Source organism: Patagioenas fasciata, chromosome 5 (assembly GCF_037038585.1).
Source record: "Patagioenas fasciata isolate bPatFas1 chromosome 5, bPatFas1.hap1, whole genome shotgun sequence".
Classification (NCBI taxonomy): Eukaryota; Metazoa; Chordata; class Aves; order Columbiformes; family Columbidae; genus Patagioenas; species Patagioenas fasciata.
The window spans coordinates 29597760-29624932 of record NC_092524.1 but is presented as its reverse complement, the minus strand read 5'-3'; the positions used below and the strand labels follow the sequence as shown (position 1 = coordinate 29624932).

The window sequence follows — 27173 nt, the reverse complement described above, 5'->3', positions numbered from 1 at the left end:
CTCCAACATCTAATGTCAGGGAGTGTTTTTTACTACAGTGCGGCTGGCAGGGTTTCCCAGCGAAGGCTGCCCGCAGGCCTGGCTGCGTTGGCGCTTCTGGGCTCCGAGTGTCTTGGTCCATCCCTGGAAGCCCCACGCGAGCTCCCCGGGCCGCCCCTCCGGGCAAGACAAGGCCTCGGCGCCGCGATTAACCGCGCACAGACCCACCCCGGCTGCCCCCCGCCAAGATGGCGGCCCTGACCCCCGCGCTTCCTCTTCCGGCCGGGGTTGCCATGGCGCTGCCCCCCCTCGGCCCACCCTCCGCCTCCCGCCGGTGTGTGTTTACATCGGGCAGGAGCAGCCGGAGCCCCAGCACCGGGGGAGACGGGGACGCAGCCGACGGCCGGCCGCCCGCCCTCCCTCCATCCCCGCCGGGCGGAGCTCCGGGAGACGCGGCATGAAGGTGATGCTGGCGGCTGTCAGCGGGGGGTTCCTGTCGGGGGTCGGCTATGGGTGGCGGGGCGAGGGGCAGGGGCCGGGCCCGGGCCCGAGGCGGTAACCAGCGGCGGGAGGTGGTGGCCGCTCGCTCTTTTGACGAAGTGCAACTTCCAGAAGCTTCCAACTTCGCGGGGGATGTGGTGCCGCTTCTTGGAAACGTCTGCCGAGAAAGATTCCTTCCGAACGCGGGTCTTGTCCTGCAGCGCGGGGCCGCCCGCCCGCTCCGGGCTGGGATCTCCGCGGAGGAGCCGCCCCGCTTCGCGGGGCACCTTCCTCAGGCTCCACATCTCGTGGGCAGTTTTCCTCCTCCGCAGGTTCGTGCTGCCGGGAGCAGCTCCCCCGCCGCGGGAGAGGGGACGCCGGCGCTGGGCTGTGAAAGTAGCGATAGGGTGGCTCTCAGGTGAGGGGTTGGCTCTTCAGTTCTGTTGTCAGCAATGCTGTGGGATTGGGTGTTTTCCCGTGATATTCTGCGGTATCTGCTTGATTTGCAGGATATGACTTTTGAAAAGATTGCCTCCCGTTAATCAGTCTGAAGCATGAGGCACACCAGGTATTCTCTGTCTCCTCAATTTGTCTAGCAGTCGAAAGGAGCATTGGTCAGCTAGACTGTAAGGTCTGTGAGGCAGAGACTGTATGTAGCTATGGTCTGTACCTATCCTGATGGAGAAATTTGGCTCAGGCCTTCCTCCAAGCCTCTGATTGGGTAAGTATGTGCTACAAGTTCCCCAGGTTGTGCAGGTGCTGGGTTCTGGGCACCGAGCGTGTGTCGGTGCCTCAGGTTGCCCATCATCTCTGGGCACAAGGGGCTCTCTCACTGCTAACAGAGGAAAGAAAAAGGATGGTTTCCAAGTACATGAAATAAATACATACAAAAAGAAAGTTTCCTTCTGTGCAGTGATATTTATTTGTTTATATTTGTTCAAAACCTGATAATAAAGAGTATTTTTTTCTTTCTCTCTGAATGTTTGTTAGTTCAAATAGTGTGGGATAACAACAACAAAAATACATGCAAGGTAGTTATTGGTAAACAGTGCTATGGCCCTGGGTGAGTTGTTGACATACTACAAAACAAAAACCTCAGCGTGCTGCCTGAACAGTACATCCAGCTTGCGGCCAGAAATGAAAATGTTTCTTTCAGCTTCTGTTTTATTGCATGCAGAATAAACTACTGATTATTCTTGCTAAGCCAATTACTTCTGCTGAATTCCTCTTTTGCCCCACTGGAGTGGGGAAAGCTTGTGGCTATTTTAAGTGGTCTGTCTTAAAATACAGCAAGATGTGAGTGGAGTTATGTTCTGACTGTAAGGAAAATGTGTTTGAGGAAAGAGTATTTTTGGTTTTTTAACCAATTATCAGGTATAAGCACTGTATAGAGTTTTTCAGTATAAAGGGCTTCACAGTTTTTTCTCTGACTGGGTAATTTCTTTCAATGTGTGTTTCTTTCCATATGTACTACCTTTTGCTGTAGCAGTTGCCTCAGTTTCCTCTGTGTAAGATAATTGGAGATGCATGATTTAAAGTCTTAAGCTGGGGGTGGGATAATTACATTTTTAATTAACAAATAAAATGCATCAAAATGTTTGTGCACAGCTTTTTACCTCTTAAAAAGGGGAGGAAAGGAGAAGTGGGATGAGGGGTGTCTGTGTGGTGTGGGAATTGGTTATGAACCCCATTTATGGACCTGGTTACAAATAGCTCAGTATGACTTTAAAACAAATTGAAGTTTAAGTTATTGATCTTTTGTCGAGGGTTAGGATTGCGGGGTGACAATCAAACCCTGGCAGATGTATTGTTAACCTCCTCTCCCCGCCACTTCCCCCTTTTGCCCCTCCCTCTCCCCCCTTCCCACTCAGGACAGGCGATCGGGAGGGAAAGAAGGACAGAGAGAAGAGAGTTGGAAAAGTTAAAGATGTTTTACTAATGCTACTAATAAGAATAGAGAAAATAATACAAAATATACAAAACCAATCTTGAAAGTCTCAGCAACTGCAGAGCCAGCACCCAAAGTCCTGGATTAGACTCTGTAGCCAACCGGAGCTGGATTCAGTCTCTCACTGGCCTCAGTTCGCAGGGACGACCAGCAAGGTCCTCTCCTAATGTCAGCCATGAGGAAAAAAGGGAAAGGCAAAGGGCCGAGATCCTCGTGATCTCCCACTTTTATATGAAGTATTCACGTGAATGGAATGTTATACACCGTTGGTCAGTCTCTCGGACATCAGTTTTCTCGTTGCCCCTCTCGCGAGATGTCCATCCGTGCTTATCAATAAGTTTGCATTCCATTGCTAGGTTTAACCAAAACATGTGTTGGGTTCTCCAGGAAAATGCAGCTAACATGAAGGCTTTAGCTGACAGGCAAATTCACTAAAAAAGAAACTTGTTTTTAACAAAACCAGGACATCTTTGCAGGGAACACATCAGAACCAAGCTTTTTGAAAAGTCATCTTGACTATTTCTCCCCTAATTGTTGTTTTATCTTGGGAAATACATTTGAGTTTGTGTATTTTTAGCACTGTTGGTTTTGAGCTTTTCTCATTGATTCTGGTTAGCAGGTTGCTGAGAAGGCAGGGCTGTCCGAGTAAAACAAGTTAACGTGAGTATGTATGAAGATGGTCATCCTGCTTACAGGAGGGAAGAGGCAGGTGGAGAGAACTGATAACATCAGGGGAGTTCTGCTGTGGGAGTGATTATTTCAGGATCCATCACTAATGTTGGTTACTGAGGAAACTGAAGCTTGATGTATTTTATTTTTAAGTAATAAAATAACACAAGTATCCTATTCAAAAAAAGTAGATTGAAATAAAATAGTGTGGCAAAGTCATACTTTACAGCTTGAGGTGCTGAAGCTGGTTCGGATTCAGGGTAGTCTCTGTTTGTTGCTTCTGTTCTCATCTCTTTCCAGCAACAGCAGCATTTGAAGATAGCCTGAAAAGGCCCAGAGAGACTATACAAAATATAAAACTGGTTGAAAGCCTGTTTCCTGCACTACAGGACAGGAATGAGAGGCAATCAGCTTGAAAGTGGACTGTTCTATATGTAGGAATATTTAAGTGCTAAGTCATGAATACACCAAGAGTGTTTGCTTTCCTTCAATGACAGATCTTCTTGATGGCAGGAAATAACCTTTTTCAGGTGGGGTGAAAAGGGCAGTTCCATTCATTAGGGAAATGGAGAATTGTGGGGAGATGACCCAACCCCACCTGTCCGTCACACTGTCAGCCACTAGTTACTGCCCACAGTACAGTATGTTTCCAGTATTCTTCTGTTGTGGCCAAGTGCTGGATTTCTCTGGTCTTAGGGCAGCACTGGAGAATGTACTTGTGTCCTTGCTAACAGAACCTCTTCATGCCTTCTTTTCAACCAGTGAGGGAATTGGGGCATTAGGATGGTCCCTGATGGCTGCCTGGTAAAACTGCTGTTGCAGAGGCTGTCTCTAATGCTGCTCCTGTCACTGCTCTAACTTCAATCCAAGTTCAGAGGAATGAGAGGCATTGAGAGTGTCACGTCATATTGAAGTTTGGGAAAGCAAGATCAAGATGTGATTTCAGTTAAGTAGCTGCTTCCCTTTTCATTGAAGTGATTCTCCAAAGTACTTTGATTCTCCTGGTACTTTGACATGTGCTCACATCTCAGTTGCGTGTTTTGGGATAAGACAGATGTCACAAATGTGACATTTTGCTTTTGCTATATTTAAGAGAAAGAATGTGAACTGACTGCCTATAGTTGTTTTGTATTTCTGACTGCCTGTGATGCTTGATGTTGGCAATTGAATCCTAGAGATCAGATAAAGGTGAAGTCTTTGCAAGATGAAGCATCAAAAGTTATGGAAAGCCTGAGTAAATATTTATCTTGCTTGTATTACAGACAGCTCTGTTCCTGAAGGATGTAATGGATTGTCCTGCCGAAACTTGATGTATATGTAACTTTTTTGTTAACATGTCTCTGATCCTGTTTAGCAGGACTTTTGGGTGTTGAAATGGAAAGTACTTGGGAGCTTATAAAAAGGAGAAGAGACAAAAGGTATTCCTTTCTATGGGGTATATAGTTATATTTTTTTTTTCCTGGCATGTAGTCCTAAATTTGTTATAGGAAGCAGGAGGAGAGTGAATGTAAGTGATAGAATAAAAGAAAACGTGAACTATATATATTCTGTAGATAATTCTGACTTAAATATTTGCCTACGATTGGTCACACCCATTTTTCTTTGTTGGTGAACTATCTTACAAACTTTCTGGTGTTTTTCCTTTCCCAGTGTTTCAGGTGAATTTCAGAGAGATGGGAAGAGGTTACATGTCTTCAGAGTTCTGGGCAGAGTCCATGCTGACATTGGTGAGGGCAGTAGTAGAGCTCTCAAACAGTTCTTTCAAAAGAACTGTCATTGGTATTGAACTTAGTGGAAGTCACAGAAGTGGCTTGTGCTTGTGTTGGTCAGTCTTACAACCTTAACACTTCTGCAGAGCTGCCTAAGGTCTAGCACAATTCTTGGGCTTCCTTTCAATCTGAAAAGTCATTTTGGAGAAGAGAGTCTGTGCACCTTGGAGATCCTCAAAAGTAAAAGGCAGCCATTCCCAAAAGCTATTGTTGCTAGAATGAATATTTACTTTTTAAGTTGCATTGCTTGCATTTGTAACAACCAAGTGTTATATCTGTCCGATGGCTGTTTAGTTGCTGAGTGAAGTGACTCTGCTTGGAAACTTGTATGCAGCAAGTGGTGATCTTTACACTTCTTGAAGTTAGCTTGGAAGAGAATGAGATCTCTGTGAAGCCTAAAATAAAAGGGTCATTATTGCTGGCAATGCTTCTGGCTGTCAAGTTTAAGGCATGCAGGCTAGCTGTGAAATAATAGAGCTTGATAATACCAGAAGATATAGCGTCAGCTCTGTAGAGTAAGCAAATATTTTATTTGAAGTGTTATGCCTTTAAAACACTACAACAATAAATGCATAGAGCAACAACTAACGCTAAGCTAAAAGAGCTCTGATCTGAGTTCAAAACTCATTTGTAAGGAGGGAAATAGACTTAAGTACCTAGCCATCAACAAAATCAGTTTAAAATTGTGTGATAAATACACCATATTATAATCTCCCAACTAGTTCAGAAATGTTTGATGTTTTCCAGAAAATGAATTTTGAAATTCCTAATGAAATAAAGAGAAATAAGTTCTAGATTTAATAAAATATTTTATTTTTAACCTCTATTTCTGACATTGAAAATTACTGTTGGTGCTTTTGGAACAACTTTTTAAACTTCAAATGGATTTGCAGCACTATTTTTTTTCCTTACCTAATTAAAAAAAATGAAATTAAGATTTTGGCAAGATGACTTGTGTTTCAAACTGCCTCAGTGATGCCTCTTGTGACTCTTTTGGGGTGGGTGTTCGTATTTTTCAAGGCGGGTACATGCTTATATACTTTGAATTCAGGTTTTATTGAAGAAATTACTATGTTCTAGCTGCAAGAGCCCTTGAAAAAATTAATTAAATTTCAACTCATTAAAGTTAAAACAGCAGTTGTGCACTTTTAAGGAAATAAATGCATGGAAGCCAGGTAATTCAAGTTGGCCATATGAAACCACTGTTACAGAATACTGCTCTGATGCATCCTTCCATGAGTGTTGCTTTTTTGTTTGTTTGGTGTTGTGTTTTTTGTTTTTTTTTTATTGTAACCCTGCTGAGGATAATGGAAAGGGTACTATTTTTTCTTTTTTTTTTTAAGTCTTTAGCATGGGCATGGTAACGAAGATCTTAATGATCCCTGTCATATAGACCTATATTATTAAGCAAAGGAGTTCTCATTTTAATTTCTGACAAATTTCTCAGAGTGTCTGTTGCTTTCTAGAGTGGTGTTTTCACATCTTGCTAGGAAAATAGAAAATATTCTTTCTGCAGTGTGCGTTATCTCATTGCTTTAGTCTGAGTGAATGGCATTGTGAGAAATGCAGTTGTAATTTGTGCTAAGATGTTTAATGTTTACAGATATAACCAAATGAGGCACGGGCTCTGAACCTGGAAAAAAGGAAAAGGTGGTTAAGTTCTATGTAAAAAGTTATGAAACTTGTTTATGAAGTTATATTGATAGAGGGAACTAACATTTTAAGGGTTAACCAACCACATCATAAGGGCCTACTAACGAACTAACACTTTAAGCCACATAACGAATATCTAGTTTAGAGCTGTATGTAACCAATTGTGTTAAGAAAAAACCAGAACCTCATTGAATGCCGAGATAAGAAGTTTTACAGCACCAGCTGTAACCTTGAGGAGACAAGATAGCCAAGATTCACAGCAAAAAGGGGGCACCAGTCTGAATTCGGTCAACTTGGCAGCTTGGGTTCCAGCCAATTCATCATAATGAGCCAGAGGTAAAAAGTTCACTCTGATGAAGCTGAAGGAGCCTTGACCCAAAGACCCCTCCTCAAAATCACCAAGTGACACTGCGCAAGCACAACAGGGGGGGGGTAGGGGAGGAGACTATGGAAATGGTTATCTGAGACTCATTTTAATAAAAAGTGGGGGAAGGTTATGAATATGTGTAGGCATTCCTGGGGTTATTATGAATATGTAATATCTTACTGTATTTAAACACGCTTCTTATTGTTAAAAGGTGTGCGTGTTGGGTGGAGCGAATCCCCCATGCACCCAGCGCTGTTTTGCTTTATGCTCTAAAGAAGGAGTACAGTTAAGGAATCGGATTAAACGTTGTTTATCCATAGAAAAAGTGTAAGTTATTTATTTCAGCATTAACCATTCAATCCACTTGTCAAGGACCAAACTGGAGAAAATACATTTATGCTACTTTTGCTAATTGTAGTTATGTAGACAGTGCAATAAAACTGCAGGTCATTAAGTCTTGTTATTGCTTACATTTGATTCACCAGCTCAACTGAATGAAGTTTTTTTCCCCTGAAGTCTTTATTGACAGCCAGTGGATCACTGACAGGCTGTAGGAAGGCTGCTTCCCACTGAAGTGACTTAAATCAGTGCATGGTCAGTTACCAATATGAGTTGATTGATATTTTTGATATATTGTTATTGGTAATTATGAAGTTGCTTTGCGGTTGGTTTGCTCTGATGCAGGGTCATGCTTTGCTCCCGCATCATTCTGTGTTGTCCTTCCCTCTGTCCCAGTGTCTGTTGGGTGTTCCTGCAGTGGCTGCTTTCCCTCTCCCTTAGCCTGTCCCCAGCTTTAACAGCTGCTGGTGTTTGAGCTCTGCTGTGCAATGAGACGTTACCTTCAGGTAACTTCTTTTTTGTTTTTTTCCAAACAAATGCAATTTAACATAGTCAGTTTTTTAACATAAACACTGTTCTGGACAAGGCATACCCTTCCTTGTGGAGGTAATGATTTAAACTAGAACTGACAGCAAATTATCCAGCCTCTTTCGGGGTAGCTGTTCAACTTTTACACTGCTGTATGGTATCCTTTTGATAATTATCCTGGTTAACCTGCTTGGAGTGAGAAGTGTTCTCTTTGGACCAGGTCAGTACCTGATCAAACGAAGTGTGGTTTGTTTCTTTTAAAAACACTTTCTTTCTGTGCTGACAATGATTTTGTAGGTAAAGTTCAGATGGAAAGTAAATGGTCAATCAAGACAAAATTCAAGACAATAATTAGTTCAAAATCCAGAGCTCTGTGAACTACCACTGAGCAGACCATTGGATTCTTGTTGTCTAAATGGTGTTATCTGCCCCACATAAAGTGTGAATGTAAAAAGTGTACACCAGGCTTTTTACTTGCTTGCTGAATGGAGGTGGTGTCATTAGGCCTATTGTGGTGTCATTAGGCCTATTGAAAAGTTATTTATGCCAAGTAAACCCTGATTAGGATTACTCAAAGTATAAAGTTGTTTTATTGCTGTAGAAATAGGATTTGACTCTTCTGCTGAGAACAATAGAACTCACTCTTGATTTGGAATTTGCACCATTAAAACTTGCTCTCATTGCCTCTCTCCTCCAGTCCTGTTGTCAAGACAAAATTAAGTGTTGTTAAAATCATAGTCTCCCTCATGTTTTTGTCCAAATGCAGGGAAGAGCAAGTAGTCTAAGCAACTTTTCTAGTTTTTTCTTAGACTGTATTGAACAAAGTGCTATAATTTTATATTACTGTCATCCTCAGCGTTTCTATTTCTGTACTTTCCTTTAGTGTTCTAAGGGATTTGTAACTGCAACTCAAATTCCCCTTGGGCTGAATGCTGGCACAGAAGCTCTCATTATGAGTGAACCTTGTTTTGCAAAATTAAAAGCAAAGCATCCATCAAGAGGCTTTCTTAAACCTAGAGGAAAGCAAAAAAAAAAAAAAAAGTTTATGCTTGCAGATCAATAGCTGACTTTGGAAACCCCAAAGGTGTGGGTGTGCAATCAATAGTGATGGCAGATTCCATGGAACATTCCTATTACATTTAGAAAATTTTAAATGAAAGTCTTAATTCCTCAATATGCTGGAAGTTCATTGCTAAAGTGGAAGCTGCAGCTGCAACAGATACCTGCCTAACAATGGTACAGTGGTAGTTTTAAACTTGTTTCCCCTGAGGGTGGTTATCTGAGCAGCAGTGTATTATACACTGAGATGGTTGGGTAGTTATGTACTTCAGCTGAAGTTAAGCACCTGTAGGCCCTCAGTGTCTGCTTGTTTACAATTTATTTAAAACAATCCAACCCTCTATTTTCTGTAGGAATTGAAGGTATAGGTAGTTGTGTAGAAGCAGAAAGGACATTATGAGCCATGAACCATTTTCAAATATGGAAGATGGAATAATTGAGTTTGATTAAACAGGAAATATCAAAGATGAGTTCTGAGGAACTTCATAACAGTGACTGGATAGAGGAGAGATCCCAAATTAACAGTGTCATGGCTGATAATGTTGTAGAAAAGCCTGATGAAGGTCAACTTCTTTAACACTGGATCTGACAAGCCCTTTGGCATCTGCACACATTTAGCCCAGTTGTAATATGTATAATTTCTTACTCATTTGGAAGAAGTGAAACTAGGATAAGAAAAGCTGAGAATTTTGTGAATTTAGGAAAGGGCAAAGTATGCAGATGTGCAGGAAACCATGTGGTTTTTAGTCTTGTAGGCATGCAATAAAGTTCTTTAAACATGATGCAAGACTAGTCAATGCTTTCATTAAGGTACTTTAAAGTATCATTGTACTTTCCCAAAGCACTTACCAAGCTGTCCTGTGTTTGGGTATTACTTCATTTGTTTCTTTCTGCAGACCCACTCAGTCTTGGAATTCTTTAGGGCTGCACCTGTCCTTTGCAGTTATCAGTTGAGATGCATTTGATAATGTATAAAAAAAGGTGTTGGGCCTGTGCTGGGAAAGCTTACGAGAGAAGTCACAGACCTGGAGGGGTGAAGCCTGTGCTGCCACTAATTTTCCTCTGCTAAATTGCTTTATTGGAATTGTGCCTATATAGAATGCCAGGTCTGAAAGTCAGTGTTAGGCAGGACAGAGGACATGTGGTTTAGGCTGGCAGCTGAAGATTCGCATAGAATGAAGTAGGTCTGAACCTGTGGGCTCTTCAGGTGAGGCTTTACAAGGAATGAGATGGTTTTGAATGGGGAAAGAAGCGAGATTCTAGGCTCAGGTCCAGAATGCAAATAAATGTGAAGATGAATATCAGAACAGAAAAACTGGAGTAAAATGTTCAGGAGCAAGAATGGAAATATGAGGATCTAGGTCAGGAAATAAATACCATTTTCAGTTGAAAATGCACAGGGAAAGTAGCAGGTAAAGCTGCAGTTTTTAGAATAGTTTTCAGAGGTTAGTCTCAGAACTAGGACAGTAAACTGCTGCTGAAGTCATGATTGTGGACTTTACATTCATTCCTCCAGCTTCTGTCCTGCAAGGGGAAATGATTGCTAATAAAATTCAATATAATCAAGAAGAGTATTCATGTTGCGAATTTTCTTTTGTTTTTGCTTGTGTGTTGGTGGGTTTTGTTGAGTTTTTTTTGGCTTCTCCCTCCCCCTTGTGCCCCCCGAATACTGTGTTTCTAGGGGTCGAGTAGGCATGGCACGGAGGTTGAGAACAGCAGTAAAGTGTCTCTCTATTAGTAGTCATAAACTGAAGGAAACTTGATGTTAGTTGCCCCAAACTAATTTAATTTTGGTAATAATTTTTCACAGGATTTTATATATTTTTATATATATGTATATATATCTATTTGATTCCCACCCTGCTTCCCACCGTTGGACCTTGTTTTGGAGTTTTGTTTTTTGCTATTCATTAGCCTGATCCTGGCCCAGTGTACAGTCAGTTGACAGACTCTACTTTGGTTTAAGATTATATACCGTAGTTAATGTAACGTGAAATACAAAAGTAGAGTCTAAAGACCTAAAAGCACTGGTGGAGGGTAGGGGTTTTTTGTTGTTTCAAGATACTCTGTAGGGACTTTTTAGAAAGCTTAGCCATTTCCAGTGGTGACTTACCTGTCTGGCCATTTGCAGTGACAGTCTGTTGTTGCTGTTGACTTACTTGCGAGATGGGCCTATAATGGTTGCTGGGTGTTGGGGTTGCTCCTGATCTATGTGGGTTTTCTGAGTACTTAATATTCCATTGAGACTGAGATAATATTAGGCTGCTTGTGTGACTGACCGTGATGAAATATTTTGTTAATACACATGTGGTGATAAATGCAGCTCTTGGTTTCAGTGTCATAGACATGACACAGTACCTTGTGGAAAATACTGACCCTCAAAGGAGAGGAACCTTCTTCCTTTCTGTCATGCACGGATTTACCGCAGCACTTGTAAAATATACAGTCTTTAAATGTACTGAAAAAATAACAAGCTTGTCACTGAAGTTCTGGTCAGAATTATTCTCAAAAGTGTTGTATCCCATGGAAAAGCATGAGATGTAGTTTGAAATGCTAGTGGGTGGTTTGTCATGCTGGTTTAGTTCAGTACTGGCAGTCCTCTCCCTCCATAAATACAGAGCCTTATATGAAACATAGTATAAGACAGCAAATTAACACTAATTTGCCAGGTCACAGCAGCCCGTAATATTTGAGTTAAACATCACTGTAAGGTCAGCAGTGATACAGTGTGATCGGAACACAGGATATTATGTTTCCCAGGCAGTTTCTGTGAGAATCCCTGTAGGTTTTTTTTTCTCTTGATCTTAATCGATAATTTGCCATGTTTAGACAAAGGTTTTCAGCTTCCTTGCAGTTCATTGAAACTGTTGGGAGGGAGAGAGAGTGAGATACGTTGGAATTGGCACACCTGCATCTTCAGTTTGGAAGGGGTGGATATTGCTTCTGCTTGAGTTGACTTGTTTCTTTCTGGTCAGCTTAGATTTTGTTTTAAAATACGACATATAAAAATTACCACTAAATCTTAATATGCTCGTGTTCAGAAACCATCATTTGCTGAAAGGAATTGTACTGTGTGCTTGCTTGTGGGAGCAGGGACCATCTCTGGAGAGCCAAGAGAGGTTTTTTTTGGCTATATGTTCCTAGGCTCTATGCCGTAACCTAATGCTGTAATAACACCTGTGTTATTACACCGTTAAATCTGTGTTTCTCCAATGGCTCTAGTGAGGAGGGATGGAAACACATTCTGAATTAAAAAGGTTATACAAACCCTAAATAATTGAAAGAATATGTACAGGTAATAATCTACTGATGTTTCTGAATTGTTGATACATCTTCCTGCATCCCTGATGCTCCTAGAGGGGACATCAAAGCAAAAGCAACGTATGTGTGCAGTACTTCTACCGTGGCTGCAGCTCAAGAGGATGATTATAGAATTGCTGGACACTGTATGGCCACTTATCTACAAGCCATTAACTTTATACAGTTGTGTGTGTCCCATTCCCTTGTTTGTCAAGGATCCTTAAGGAATGAAAAAACAAATGTAACTGATGCTTCATTCTTGAAATAATAATGTAAGAAGTTGAGACCAACATCTTTAACTACAACTTAATTGTAAATCTTCTTAGAAGACAATTTCCTGGAATTTTTGATTGCTATAGAATACCATTTTGTCAGAAATCCAGATACATTACATATTGATTACCAAACTTGCGGCAGACCTGGTGAATAGAACTCAGCAGATATAACTAAAAAAGCAATGGACATGGTAATCTAAGATACAAAGCCGTTGTAAAGAGACTTTGTAGTCTTGTTAATAACATCTGTCAGTGTTTGAGTCTTAAGTATTGCTTCTAGATATGGATATGAGAACTGAGGATCTCATCTGCTGTTAACTGTTTTACGTTTTAATTACTTGGTGAAATTCAGCACCAACACTGTGCACACTTACTCACTGGCCTTGATGATTAAACTGATACACTGAAGTCTGATAAACACAGTTGTTTACAAGACTACTTCTCTGAGAGGGTCTCTATATTATAGGTGCTTACATATATAGTGATATCAACAAGATAAGAATTTCGGTTATTCTATGGAAAACGCTTCTAACTTCAGTTTAGGAACTAGGAAGTCTCAAGGTTTCAAGGTTTCTTGCAAAACAGTTCTTGGAAAAGTTAAGTTTGTGTTTACTTGACATGCCATTTTTCAGTCTAGACTGTGTTTTCAATTTTTAACATTGTATTTTGAAATAACAAAAATTTGTAAAGACTTTTTTCAGGTTGTTGTTTTGTGTGTGTTTTGTTTTGTTGTTGGTGGTTTTTTTTTTTTTTAAGATTTTCCAAAAAATACAGGAAAGGCATACCAGATACAGTTCAAAATACACTGTGTAGGTATTTTTTTTTTTTTTTTTTTTTTAGTAGTGGAAAAAAAAGCACCATAAAAAATCCTGGCCATTTCTGTTAGATACTAAGAATGTTCTATAAAAATAGTAGTCTTGGATCATGTATTTTTCTTCTGTCGAATTCTTATAGCAAGGGTTAAAGTTTTGAAGTAGAGGGAAGTAGGTGATGGCAAAGAGCATCTCAGCCATGGATTTCATAGTGGTCTGTAGCTTGGTTTGTTTATGCTAGTCCAGGGCTAAGGTTGACCTTCAACTGTTAATTCAGGGTAAGTATTGCCAATGGTAACCACCATTCTTCAGAGTTGTATTGCTGGTGAACAGGGAGTAGTAATGCCACTGCTCACTTTTGACACTTTTGATAGCATTTTGCATCCTCTTTCTATTTATGTAGATGACATCAACTGTAACCCAAAGGAGCATCACTGTCATGGATTGTTGTTGGGAGAAGCCACTGAGCAAGTTTGTCTCATGGTAGTCAAGTGAGACTATTCTGAAGAAGGAAAGATAATGTTTTTAGTACTGGCTTTTCCCTAGTCCTTGGAATTTGGATTGTCTCACTGGGCAGCATAGAGTTAGGAAGGACTTAAGCTTTGCCTGGTGCAGATGGTTTTGTTACCTGTTTTGGTTTTGGTGGTGTGTGTTGTTTGTGGTTGTGGGGTTTCTTTTTATTTTTTTTTTTTTGTGTGTGTGTGTGTATGATTTTTTTTTAAGTTAAAATGATTTTGGTGTTGAAACTGGAAAGTACAAGCAAAGAATTTGAGACCACTTCTAGGTTTGGGATTCTTATAGTTGTTCAGAATATTTGCAAGGCAAACATTGGTCGTGTCCTATATGTCTGCATCTTTTGTATGAAAATAAGTGTTCTCTGATTTGGTATACTGATGTAGCCTCCACTTCTTTATCTCTTTAATATTAATGGGTGGGAAAGAAATGTGCGTAAATACATTGCCGCTGGCTGATGTAGAACCTTATTCAAATACATACTCTATATTCAATTTGTTGCTTCTGTGCAGAATTGTTTACACATTCTTAAAATCTAGATCACATTATTTAGGTGAATGGAGGAGACACTTAGACCTCAGTGTTGATCACTGACTCCTGGGCTCAATTTTTTTAATTGGACTAAGTCAGGAAACTTCCCACTTTCTCATCTGTACCCTGTGGTAAAAATATATTTTTTTAAATGAAGAGAAATAGATGAATAGCTTAGGTAAAGCTTGTGTAGTCATAGATGCCAGAAATCAAGGTTGTAACAGCAGCATGAACACAGAAGACTTGTACACTTCACCCTGGGTGTCCTGCTTTTCCCTGTGATCAGGCTCTTGACAGTGTAGTGGTACTACTTGTTTTCGTGTCCGTTTTGTTGAAAAATGGGGAATGATGAAAACGTAAGCTACTTGTGCAAAGGAAGAAATTTTACAAGTGTGCTAGTCTTCATAATGTGCAAAATGAGGAAACAGAGAAAGTGTGCAATGCTGTTGGGGGCAACTTTGTAGTCACAGGATTTGGAAAGTATGAAAATAGATACTGCAGCTTTAATGCTATGAGCCCTTTGCAAGCTGTTGCTGTGCCAGTGTTTAGGCTGGCCTCTGTAACCTTCCAGATGCGGATGTTAATAAATGTTTTCAAATAGTTCAGACTACAAACCCATTCATGTTTTCAAAGTGTGCAAAAGCCTTTTTTCCTAATGACTGCTAACTTTGATTTCACTCTTGACTGTACTAGTATTGTAAAAGAAGAAAATTGGTTGGGTTTTTTTGTTGTTGTTTTGTGTTTGTTTTTTTTTTTTTTAGAAGGGGGAGGAACAGACAGTGTCTTTGTTTTTTTTTCTTTGATCGTTTGAAACTGAAAAAGCAACTACACTTTTATAGCTCCAGAAGTAATGAAAATAGTGTGTGCAAAGTGAGTTCAGTGGCCTTAAATACATGTAAATGCTCTCTAAGTCTCCAATTCTGATAACTCTGCTCACATCCTTTGGCAGTAACATTGCAGGCTATTTCCAAGATCTTGAAGGCTGGAAAGTGGAAACATAAAACTTTGGAGGGCAATCTGGTAGTTTTTCAGGAGTGTTTAATTAAGCATGTTACATGTGCAGGCACAAATGCAAGTACGGGGTGCCAGGAGCAAGCTACATCGTCAGTGGACCTGGATGGGTTACAATATTGTCAACAAGTTTGCTCTGTCTTCCTTTGAAAAAATGAGGTGTGGGACCATTAGTATAACCCATACTGATCTTCTGTATTGAACAGGCCACAGACATTTCAGAATCTAGTCTTGGTAAGACAAATCAAAGATTGGAATTTTTATTTTTATTATTTCATTCTGTGTTTTAGAAATAGTAATTTAGAAGTTGTGCTGCACTGTTTAGTTTCTGGTTTCTAGTGTACTCAGACCCTTGTTACTTTTCTTGCTAGCTTGAAGAATCTTTTTTATTTTTTTCCTTCTCCCTTCCTTTAAGTAATTCTACTGCAAACAAATCTCCCAGCAGCTTTCTTCTTCATCAGATGAAGTGAACTAGCTCTTTGTGTCCTTACTGTCTGGCATATTGTCTAATCCTGTAATTACTTCTGTGGTTCATTTCTGAACTTTCTCCAATTTACCTTCTTTTGCTGTTCTGTTCTGCAGGGACCCAGCTTAGAAACACAGATGGTGGAGGATGAAATTGAGACAACAAGTGAAGAACTGCCGCCTCATCTGCGGGAAGAGCCTCCCGAAGGTACAATACTAGCAGTCGATATAAACTCTTTGCATTAAATTGGGGAAAGTGTTCTGGCCAAAGAAGACTTATTTGTTTATCCATCTGACTTGAGAGCCTATGTCTGTCTGTTTTCTGAGAAGGATAAAGCCTTGTCAGTGCTGACAGCTGAGCCGGCCTCCCAGCCAGAGGTCTAGCCAGCCCCTAAGCCTACTTTTGCATTCAAAGAAAGCTGCACCCACTGAGGTATGGACATTGTTCTGCATTCTCTTTGACAATATTGTTTCTGATTAAAATTGTCCTGCTTGATCATCCTGTCTGTAGGCTTAGGAACAAAATTACTTTTCTGCTGTCTTGTTTGTGATGTTTTGAGCCTTCATTAGGGAAGACTTCCTAAGTAGTCATCTGTTCTCTCCATACCTCTCACTGCAGCATCCTGCTATTGAAATTGTCCCCAGCAGAGACTTGCCAAAGTCAGGTATTCTTGTGATTTTGTTTCTTTCTGCCATCTCTTTTGGAAGCCAGTTTAGCCATCTGAGGAGGAGGCAGTGGGACACTGTCAGTCAGCAGGAGGCTCAAAAATGCCAATTTTAATTAAATCCTTGTTTTCAATGACATGCCCTGGATTTATACAGGGAACGAATTTTTCCCACTGTGTAAATGTTGCAGACATTGTATATATGCCACAAAATGAAGTGTTGCTTTCTTTTGAATAGAAGCTGCTAACATTGCTGCAAGTGATAATACATTTTGAGCTTTGTCTGCAGTTCAGTGACTTTTAAAACACAATCACTCATAATCATTGTGGATTGCTGAAGGGATGCAGAGAGTGCTGAGATTCTTATTAGCAACTTACTGTTAAAATACCATGTCATGTCTCTGGGAAACAGGAATGTGTTTTATATTTTTCCTTTAAGAGAATAAGATGCTGATACAACATCTATATGACAGCCATACTTAAAGGGAATATGAATAAAGTAGATGGTTTTAGGAATTTGCTGCTCTATATCCTCTTGTTGAGCATCTTGTTACAGTTTTCCCATTAAGTTGTGATTTCCTGTTCTACTGTTTCATATACTCCATGTTGGCAATTACAATATACAGAGGTAAGTGAAAGGCAGGTTTCTTTTTGTAGCTCCTGTAAAGCCAGAAGGAAATAAATGTGGAAGATGTTGTGATTTTTATATATATATATATATATATATGAGATAATCTCGATATTTTAAATTTTTCCAAGCCTCTTCTTTGTAAGTAATGCCAAGTCAGCATGTAATGACAGTGCATTGTTGAAATAAGAATTCTGGTTACCAGCTTGAGCTGATGATTACATGAGCCTAGAGACCGTACCCTGGAATGTAAAAACACAGGAGATCATCTTGTCTCATCAGTTTATCAGGAATAGTCTTAGATTTTGGACAATGGCTTTGAATTGTGTAGTCAGAAAGGGTTTTTTAAAATGTGGCTAAGTATTTTTGCAAACCAAATTTTTGTAATTGAAAGTATTTGTTTCTGCTTGCAACCCTGCTGGTTTGAATGAGGATGAAAAATGTCAGTATTAATATTCCACTTCTGTGTCTTGTTGCGAGGTCTAGGAGTAGTATGTGCTCTGGATATGCTGATTTTGCTGATGTGAGGAAAAAAACTTTTTAACAGTTGAGCTGATGTGGTTAAGCAATGCTACAGTAGATACTGTGAGTTCTTTTAAAGTCTGAGCTCAGTATGTACTTTTTAAATTTACAGTGACATTAAGAATAACAAAATAGGAGGGATATTGAGAGCACAACTGAACCTAGAGATTGCTTGGGAGAAGAGATGGAAAAATTGCTGCTGAAAAAGGGCTGTCAGGATGATGCTGAACTTACAGTTCAGTGTATTAGTGGAGCTGAGTAACAGGAGCCTTCAATCATGTACATGCAGGAGTGGTTACAAATACCCCATGAAAGAAACAGATCTCTGAAGTTCTTTTACTATTAAATGTCATTAAGTACTGTCTTCTTATTGTTGCTCTACTACTGATTTCTGGTTTCTTCTGATAGCACTTTCCTAGTTAAATCAAATGCTTTGCAGTAAGTAAATAAACCATGTTGTCATGACTGCTGCACTTTTGTTTCCTGGGATCTATGAATTGGAGACTGTGTCTGCTCGCCTTCTGGTAATGAGCGCGGTAAGGGATGGGAAGCTCTCCAGAGTCTGTCTCCTTCTAACACAATCCATTATTTCACCAGATTGCATCATAGTGACTTAGTTTTCTAGCTTGCCCTGCATGTTTACTCCCCTCCTCAAAGGAGGGGAATTGGAAGCACTGTGCTCTATAAATATTGCAGTAAAAAAAAAAAAAAAGAGGTTACCCTTCAGGGATCGTCATCTTTCTGAACAGTGTTGCATATGGACTTCTGCAAATGAAGGGGCAATTTTACATAACTAAATTAAATAAGTGACTGTGTGGGTAACAAGTAGTATAGAATAGTGAGCCTTGGTTTTGGGTGTGGTGTGGCAGCCTACCAATATTTGAGACAAGAGAAAGTTTTGTGGTTTAAAAAGGAGGTTAACCAGGAAATCCCTGAAAGGTAACCAAGGCAGAGACTATTATCTGTGTGTGACGTGAATCCATTTATTTTATCTACTGTCAAAGTTAAGTGTTTTTATATTTAAGTAAGCCAAAAGAGTAAGTAAGTACAGCTGATGTAAGATCCTGTAAGTGATACTGGATGTCAAAAAACGCTATTTATTTTGTAATGGAGACGCGTTGTTATCAGTGGCATTGGTGCACTGTGTCTCGTCCTGAAGCGGAGAAGCCAAACCCGGTGGGGGAGCCCCGGGCCGCCCGGAGCGGTGTCTGTGCCCGTGGAGCGCGGGCGGGCGGCGGGAGTTGCCGCGCTGCGGCCGCGGGGGGGCGCTGCAGGCCCGGCAATGCCCCTAGCGGCCGGCGGCAGGAGAGGGGTTCGAACACCGCCTGCGCACATCCCGGACAGCCGGAGAAAGTATTTAAACCTATTAACTCCTTGCCCGTAAGCTACTTTGTGACATTACCAGGGAAGCTTTCCGCACTTCCTGCCGCAGGAAGGCTGTTTATCCCCTAATGATATTTTATCTCTCAGCTCCATGATTCATCTGCTCAAGCCACACATTTATATTTTACTCTCCCTTCATCTTTCCTTTCTTTTTGATCTTGTTAACATACTTTTTTTTCTCCCACCCCCCCACCCCCTTATGTAGAAGGCAAGCATGTGGGAGCAGTATTAATTAGCATTTGGAGTGCTGCTGAGGCTAGTGTGCTCGACACTTCCCAGGGAAGGCTGTGTGTGCAGCAGAATTACCACCACCAGTGAAGGACAGCGATCTCTGGAGAGGAACAAATCTGTTTTAAATGGTTTGAAACGCTTTCCTCTTTGCAAGGATTCAGCACTGCTGATCTGTGTTGCCATGTGTTTGAGCACTGAGCTATTTACAGGTAGATTCTCAGTGATCTTGAACGGTTGCTGTTAAATCACACTCTGACCATAGTGAGAGAACCAGATTCAGTTACCCAAGTACAGCAACACCTTGCTATGGCTGTTGCTTCTTTATTCACGATTTCAGAGCTCTGATGGTGATGATTTAATACAGTGCACTGTTAATTGTTATAATTGCGTTGCTTTTCTGTTCTTTTCCATTAAATTACCCAAGGAAGGTGATGGCAATGAAATCTGATGGTGATTAAATCTTCTGTAGCATGATAAGTTATGAAACAGCAGCATCTGCTTTATCGGACAACTTGGATCTTGATCTCTTGTATTTGATGAATCGGTGACCCTGACCTTATTTGTGCTTCTTTATCGTGCTTCCAGTGCATTGAGGGGAGTGATCTGTCCGTTATATTCAGCACTGGTGAGGCCACACCTGGAGTACTGTGTACAGTTCTGGGTTCCCCAGTATAAGATAGACATGGACATACTGGAAAGAGCCCAGTAAAGGGCCACAAAGACAACTAAGAGACTGGAGCATCTCTCCTATGAGGAAAGGCTGAGAGAACTGGGACTGTTCAGCCTAGAGGAGGATCAGGTGGGAACTTATCAATGTATACTGATACCTGAAGGGAAGATGTGAAGCAGATGGAGCCAGGCTGTTTTCAGGTGATGCCCAGTGACAGGACAGGAGGCAGTGGAGATGAACTGAAACACACCTGAGGCTAAGGAAACACTTATTCATTGTGGGAGTGACCAAGCACTGGAATGGGTTGCCCAGAGAGGTTGTTTAGTGTCCTACCTTGGAAATACTAAAAAGCTGTCTGGACATGGTCACTTTAATCAGGCTACACAGAACCATGTTTGAGCAGGGAAGTTGGACCAGATGATTGGTCTCCGGAGGTCCTTCCCAACCTAAACCATTCTGTGATGCTCTACCTCATAGGTACTATCTCTGTGTGTTTAAAGTATCTTTCTGAAGGTCCTGCATATAGTCCCCACCTTTTACACTAATTCTTATGGGAAAAGTAGCCTTGCTCCATCAAACTGCTAAATGTTATGTGTTTTGGGAATGCATGTTTGGTAGAAACTGGGGTATGGCTGCAGTTTCTTTTGGCCCTATGTTGCTAACTGGTACTGAGTATACTAAAGCTTAGAGCAAGTTGGTATGGTCTGATTGAAAAGCTGTGTCACTAGCTAATGGCAGTAGCCACTCTTGGGAGTTTACAAACCAGTTCTTTCTTCCATGATCTTTAAATATTAAGCATTAAAATTTTATCAGCCAACCTACCATGACCAATTTGGCGATGAGTCTGAGCCTTGTGTCTGAACCGTCTGCTCTCTCTTCTGCAATTTTCAGACCTAGCAGAGATGTTTCTTCTTTGTTGCAGACAGATTGGGCCTTGTGGAGTAAAGCTTTATTAAAAGCAATGGGTCTTAGCAGCTCTGCAGTATATAACAAATCTTGGGAAATTTACTTTCCAAATAACTGTGATGGTCCTAATTCAAACTGTTTTACACTTGCCGTGGGTAAAGAGCACACACAGATAGTTACTGTAAATCAGATGATTTGCACCAATTTAGAACATAGTATCTTGTGTGAGACTTATAATCTGTCTCTATGGAGGCATATAGCCTTTGCTGTTTTATATCTTCTGCAAGATAAAAGTATATTGCATACTTTTGTGGGAAGCTTTAGGACTCCTTATCCACAGTCTGGGAATCTCTAGTCCGAAGTTTGTGGGAGTTTGTGGAGCTCTCATTTAGGGTTGTCTATGGATACAAGTATTTTACCTGGATGTATTATGTGTACAAATCTTGACTCAAAAAGAAGTATGGTTGCATTTCAGTGCAGGTACTACCATTCATTTCAAGTTTTTGAAATTAATTAGACTTCTAACTTTATACTGTCGTAATGTTGGGGTATTTTCCTACAAGAACATGAAAATTTCTTCAAGCCAGCAGATGCTAGAAGAACATGACTGTTTTAGGCATCTCATCTGAGGTGCAAGACCTTGAGTTCAAGTCCATGATATAGGTGTCTAACTTTGAAAAGGTACATTCATAGAAACAGATCCAGTTTTGATGAATGCGTGGCACTTTTCCAATTAGTTTGCTTGAAGTATTCTTTACAGAGAATATTCTCCATCAGGGACAGAGTTTTATTGTTGGGTCAAATGTTTGCTGCAGTAAGTGCCATACCAAGATTTAAATGCTGCAAACTCAAGCTGCACTGTGTTTTGCATTGTCTTGGTGCAAGTCACTTTTAGTATGTTTGCCTCCAGGCTGCCTATATCCAAATAACCACAAAGAAATCACCTTGGAAAATGATGCAGTTAGTAGCAACTCTGTTTCCTTTCAGTGTTAAGTTCTGTAATTAAAACTGTTGCTCTTTCTTATATAAAGTAATTTTCTTGGAAGTTGCTGGTGGCACTTAGGGTCATGCTGCATACATGCTTATGTAGTCTACGAGACTAGTAGCTTCAATAAGTTATGGGTTGACAGCGCAAAACTCTGCTGTCTGCTAAGCCCTGTTCTGCTTTCACAAGTCAAATTGCTCTTCAGTGTGCTACCTCCTGAGGGCCAACAGTCTAATCCTTCTACAGAGGAGCTCTTTAAATGATCTGCTTTTTTTGTCTAATGGCCAATTGGCAATGTTCTCAGCCTGGATTCACGTCTGCATTTCTGTGGTCTTATAACTAGAGCAGAAGGCTGGGAACTGGGATAGCTATAATCCGTTCCTAGCTCTACTGTTGACTTACACTGTGGTGCTAGTTGAGTAGTTTGGTCTTCCTTGAGCCATAGTGTTCTTTGTATATGAAACAGAAAAGATTGTTCTTATTTATAAATGAGGATGGTGAAAAAGCAAATTGTAACTTTTTAAGCTTTTAGAGGTAGAAGATACTTGAAAATGGAAACAGAAAATATGATCGTAATGTATAAATAATACAAAACTTTGCCTGGTATATAACGTGTCAGGTTTTTTTTTTTTCTCTTTTGAGTCCTCAAAGAGGTGATTGGACTTGTCAGATAACTTGAAATAGAAAGGCAGGTTTCTTAAAAAGCAGAGAAAGAAATTAGCAGTGAGGCTGTCTGTTCTTTGGAGCTGGGACTTTATGTACCTGGCGTGTCCTCTCATCTGTAAAAACATTTCCTGAGCTGCTTCTGTAAATGGCCTGAGGGCGAAGAGCAACATTTCAGTATCATCTGTCTCTTTTTAAGGCACAGATTCTGTGCAGCCGTACTCTTATGTTGGCCAAAACAGTTCTTGTTCCTGCAAAAAGAAATGACCTGGAGTGTCAGCTCAGTCTTCCGCACAAATTGTACCTTAATATTTTTAGTAGAGCTGTGAAACACTTTTGCATCTATTCAAGTTCTAATACTGTGTTTCTGTTTATTATCGTTATTGTTTTAGTAAAACCTCAGACTCTTCTTTGTTTAAATTCTTCAGTATCTATATTGGCTTCTTTGTCCTTTCTTTAATTTTCTTCTCTGGGGGAAATCAGCGGTCTGAAATGAGAGTGATACCCAACCAGTGTCTGTGTGTACTCCTTTTGTCCTCTTCACTCCCCCCAGCTGGTCTGTATTACTGCTGCCATATGCCCTCCACTGACAGTGAGCATCTTCCATTCAGTGGCTATGTTATGTGGTCTCCTAGAAACAGCATAGAAGCTATTTAAATTGTTTTTATTCCACTTCTCCCTCTGCCCTGTTCTTTCCTCTTCACTATTTTCATATGATATAATGAGATGTTACTCTGACAGCTCAGCATCCCTTTTCTCTAGCCTACTCCACACCCTGCAAATCATTCTGTCACTAAGTGTTGTGTGTGTTCGCAGCATATGCTGTTAATGGCAGCATAAATAGCCTCCAAGTGCCTGGTGGATTCCAGAAGAAACGTTCTCGTAACTTAAGTGTGGGAACGCTCTTATCGGTGGATCTTGTTAATACAGTAACGTTGTGCAGTGAGTCGATAACCATCTGATTTTCCCTGAGGGTGTTTGCACGTGAAATGGGGCAACAGTAGTTTTGCTGTTTGCCTTGGCACAGTAACTGTAAGTAATGTGCATTGTCCAAATGTAAAGACATTTCAGGGTGAAGGGCCATTGGGAAGCCTCTGTCAGAAGATACATCTTTACCAATTACTAGTGAATGTGTTTTATTCTAGCAGTAGGTTTTCGAACTGCAGGAGTGACAGGAATCTGTCTCATGAATGAAAGCAGTGTATCTTATTACCTGGCTGAAATGGCAGACATTTGTCCCTGTTTGTGTGCTGATTAGAGACATGTGAAATTAAGAATGCAGGAGTATATTCTTTTACAATGTATTTTTCATTTTGAGGAGCAAAGATATTAACATAGAGATGCAGGCAATTGTTTTCAATATAACATTTGGACTGGTAGTTATCAGTCCCTGTTCTAAAGGTGAAAAAGAAAGCGCTTCTTACTTATTCCTAATGGACTAAAAAAAGAGGCAAGCAAATCTCACTTATAGCTCCAGTGTGAAGTACTAAATAAGAATGAGCAATGCAGTAAATCCAGGTCAGGAGTGAAATTGAATCGGTAAATCAGTATGTTAACAATGACGATGTCTTGAACTGCTAAACTATCAGAGTATTATAGCAGGCAATTAAATCATAAGGTTGGTACATGAGGCTATTAATTCTGCCTCAGAACTGAGAGAAATGCCCAGTTAACATTTCATAAACATATGTAGCCTTGCCCTGGCTGCCTGTTTTGATTTCAGCTGTTTGTGAGGAATCTGAGCCACAATGTTGATTACCAGTGTAACTGCACAAACCTGGCCTCTCCTGTACTCATCACTTTGGATCGCAAAACCAATCTTATTCTGAAGAACAGGTTTCTTTTCAAAGCTCTGTATGAACTTTGGGATAAACTGTAAAAGTGAGGGGTCTTGTGCCAATTTTCTTGCCCTTCGGGTATTAATAGTATTCTAGAAAAAGAAAATTTTCATGTACTTTGAAATTAGGTAGGACTCTAGTATAGGTTTTTATAGAGAACAATCTTGAACTAGTATGTGTATGTGGAGTTTTCTGTCTCGTTTTCTGATCACAGTTAAGACCAATGCATGTTTCTTATTAATGTGGAGGATTCTCAAGCCATTGTAATACACTTCTTTGGCATATTATGGGGGATCTGTCCTTTTTCTGTCTGGCTGACACTTGCCTGGTCACAAAGAGTTCAGCAAAGGCTAAACTTTGTGTTTACTCCTGTCGTCTTTGTTATGCCCTCTCTGTACCATTAACATGCTATTTTTTTTTTTTTTTTAGTTTTTGCCAAAAGTATGTATTGTAATAATCAGTAGGATATACCTGCTGAAAAAATTCCAGATGGCTTTATATTTTTGAGTCTTGTGTTACGAAAAATCGGTGTCTTTTTCAGATCATATAAAAAAGAAAATAACATAAATGTTCTTCATATAAAATATTATACCCACTTTGCAAGTAGTGCTAAAAATTTGACCATGATATTTCTGTGAATTTTGAGAGGATTTTAGGATCTGGGATTGTTAAAAGAATGTATTGGAATCTTCTTGCAGTAGGAAGAACAGATTTATAGTCGTGGATTATAAAAAAACTTTTTCTATCACCTGAGACCTCATCTTTGGAAGAAGTAAGAGGTGGTGAAGAGGTTGGCAGGAGATGAAAAGTTTACAGTATAGCTGTGTGAGCCATTCACCGAAACACCTGCTTATCTTTTAAGACTCTAAGAAATAAACTAGTGATTCATTTCTACTGTTTTTACCTTTCTGGAATTTAAATTTTGTTGTAAAGATGTAGCAAAAATAATAATCATGAAGGTTCTGCCCCATGCAGAAGTTCGAAGTCCAATATTGTTGTTTCCTTTACCCCCTCCTCTGCAGACTTCTCCAGAGATTTGTGGGTGGTGGAGTGTTCTGGATTTTATTTTTTGTTTATTTTCTCCTAGAAAGTTACTGTATCTGTTGAATGCAAAATTGGAATAATTCTAGCTAATTATGTGAAGTCATGCTCTTTGATCAACCCAGCCATTTGTATATATTCAGTACTGGAAAGTGTGATTGTATAAAGTGCCCAAAACCTATCACTCATCCCTCCAAAAGCCAAAGAACAAAACCGGCAAGATTTAATACAATGTTATTACAATATGTTAAAGTTAGGGCTCGCTTTGGGAAATGCAAATTGAAGCTACTAGTTTCGTTTAGTGTTTTTACAGCTTGAGAATGTTATTGTTGCCATTATTGCAGTGTTTTGTTCCTAGCATCTTGAGGGCTGTTGTTTTTGCTGTAAATATTTGACTTGTTTAGTCAGGGAACTGGGTAAGTGCTTCCAGTCTATGGATCTTGTATCTTTATGTTGAAAAAGGAAAAAAACCCAACATTTGCCAAGTCTGAATATTGCCTGAAAATCTCCTTTACACTATGTAAAGAAATCTGTTTCCTGTGGAATCTGCAGACACTTAAGACTGTGATCAGCTGAACCCAGCTGTAATTACAGTATGGTTCGGTCACTGGTTTAAGCTTAACATGTGTCCATGCAGCTACTGAAAGTAATGTTCCCACACACAGTGCTGGCTCTACATTGCCAGTTTTGCTTGGCTGTGTGTGGTTCCTCACAGAAAAGCACCAGGGCACCCAAAGAGAGAGCACCTCATTCTGGAGAAAGGCAGGGATGTCACCATGGTGAGTAACATTCCCAACATTCCCATAGTTCCCGTGGACCTCAGACTGAGGATGGGTTCTGCAGCTGAATAGAGTCTGTAGCACGTGAGCTTGTGTGGAACCAGAGGGGCAGGTTTTGGGTCCAGTATGTGCTGTGGGGCTCTCTTGGCTTCCTTGTGATTGCAGTGAGGAAGAGAGGTGTATCATTAAAAACCTCTTTAGTGATAGCATATAAGAGGTCCATATTTCTAGCAACTTCAGTGTAGCACAGTAATTAAGATAGTGAGGAAAGCAGAGGGATCTTGGCTTTCAAACTTGCTCCTCCTGGCTTCGATCCAAGTATCATTAATATGACATGAGACGTTTTGTTGGTATTTGATTAACTGGGAGGCTTGTTCTTGTTTTGTGTGACACATTGTAAGTTAACCACCCGGCATGCTGACATGTGCGATTAAAAACAAACACTTAAAACTAAATTGAGAAGCTGACTGCCAAGTGCAGCGCAGGGAGGAGCCAGAGCCAGAGGAGCTTCCCTGGTGAGACTCAGCCAGGACAGGCCTTACCAGCTTCAGAACAGGTCTGACATCACCAACTTTTGCTTCAGTACTGTATTCATGACTATTTATTTTTAAACATGTTCTTCAGCTGTCTTGTACAGTTAAAATGCTTCTGACAAAATATGGGAGTGGCAAATGGCAAATTAGAGTTGCGCTGTTCGAGCGGACTGCTGTGTGGTGATCGCCGCTGCTCTTCAGCGGTTGTCGGCACCTCTCAGCAGCACCGTGTTCCCACCACCTGGAATGCAGACGCTCTCCAGCCATGGGGATTTTCTGCTCTCAGGGCTGGCCAAGGCCTCCATCAGCAGGCCCAGCTCTGGCCTCAGCCTCTGATGACAGATATGATGAGATTAATAGAGTGGCGTTTTTTGATATCGCTACCTTACATTTGCTGTTTCCATGAGTTTAAATTCCAGGACATAGAGTGTATCTGGACTTTCTTATTTTATGATTAATGAATTTGAAAAAAACAAAACAGAACCAAACCACAACCCTGAAGAGTTAGCAAAGCTTCTTTTCCCTCTAGTCCCCTCTTCATTCTCCTCTTTATTGTAAGGTTTTCAGCCTTCCCTTTCTTGTTGGGGACCTTGGTGTGCAAATCATTCCATGCTTCCTGGTCAGTAGCTGG

The 27173-nt window shown here is 40.4% G+C and overlaps 1 protein-coding gene across 2 annotated transcripts in view; it reads left to right on the top strand.

Annotated features, from left to right (window-relative positions):
• The first annotated feature begins 75 nt into the window (after positions 1-75).
• Positions 76-27173, top strand: part of LOC136102048 (transmembrane protein 263-like) — a 205764-nt gene continuing 178666 nt past the window's right edge. The window contains exons 1-2 of one of the 2 annotated variants that reach the window (XM_065838823.2): positions 76-442; positions 15816-15906. In XM_065838823.2, the coding sequence (XP_065694895.1) occupies positions 437-442; positions 15816-15906 (97 nt within the window). In that variant the 5' untranslated portion in view covers positions 76-436. Of the gene's footprint in view, positions 443-557; positions 878-15815; positions 15907-27173 lie in introns of those variants that run through there. The other variant, XM_071809168.1, reaches the window with a different exon arrangement.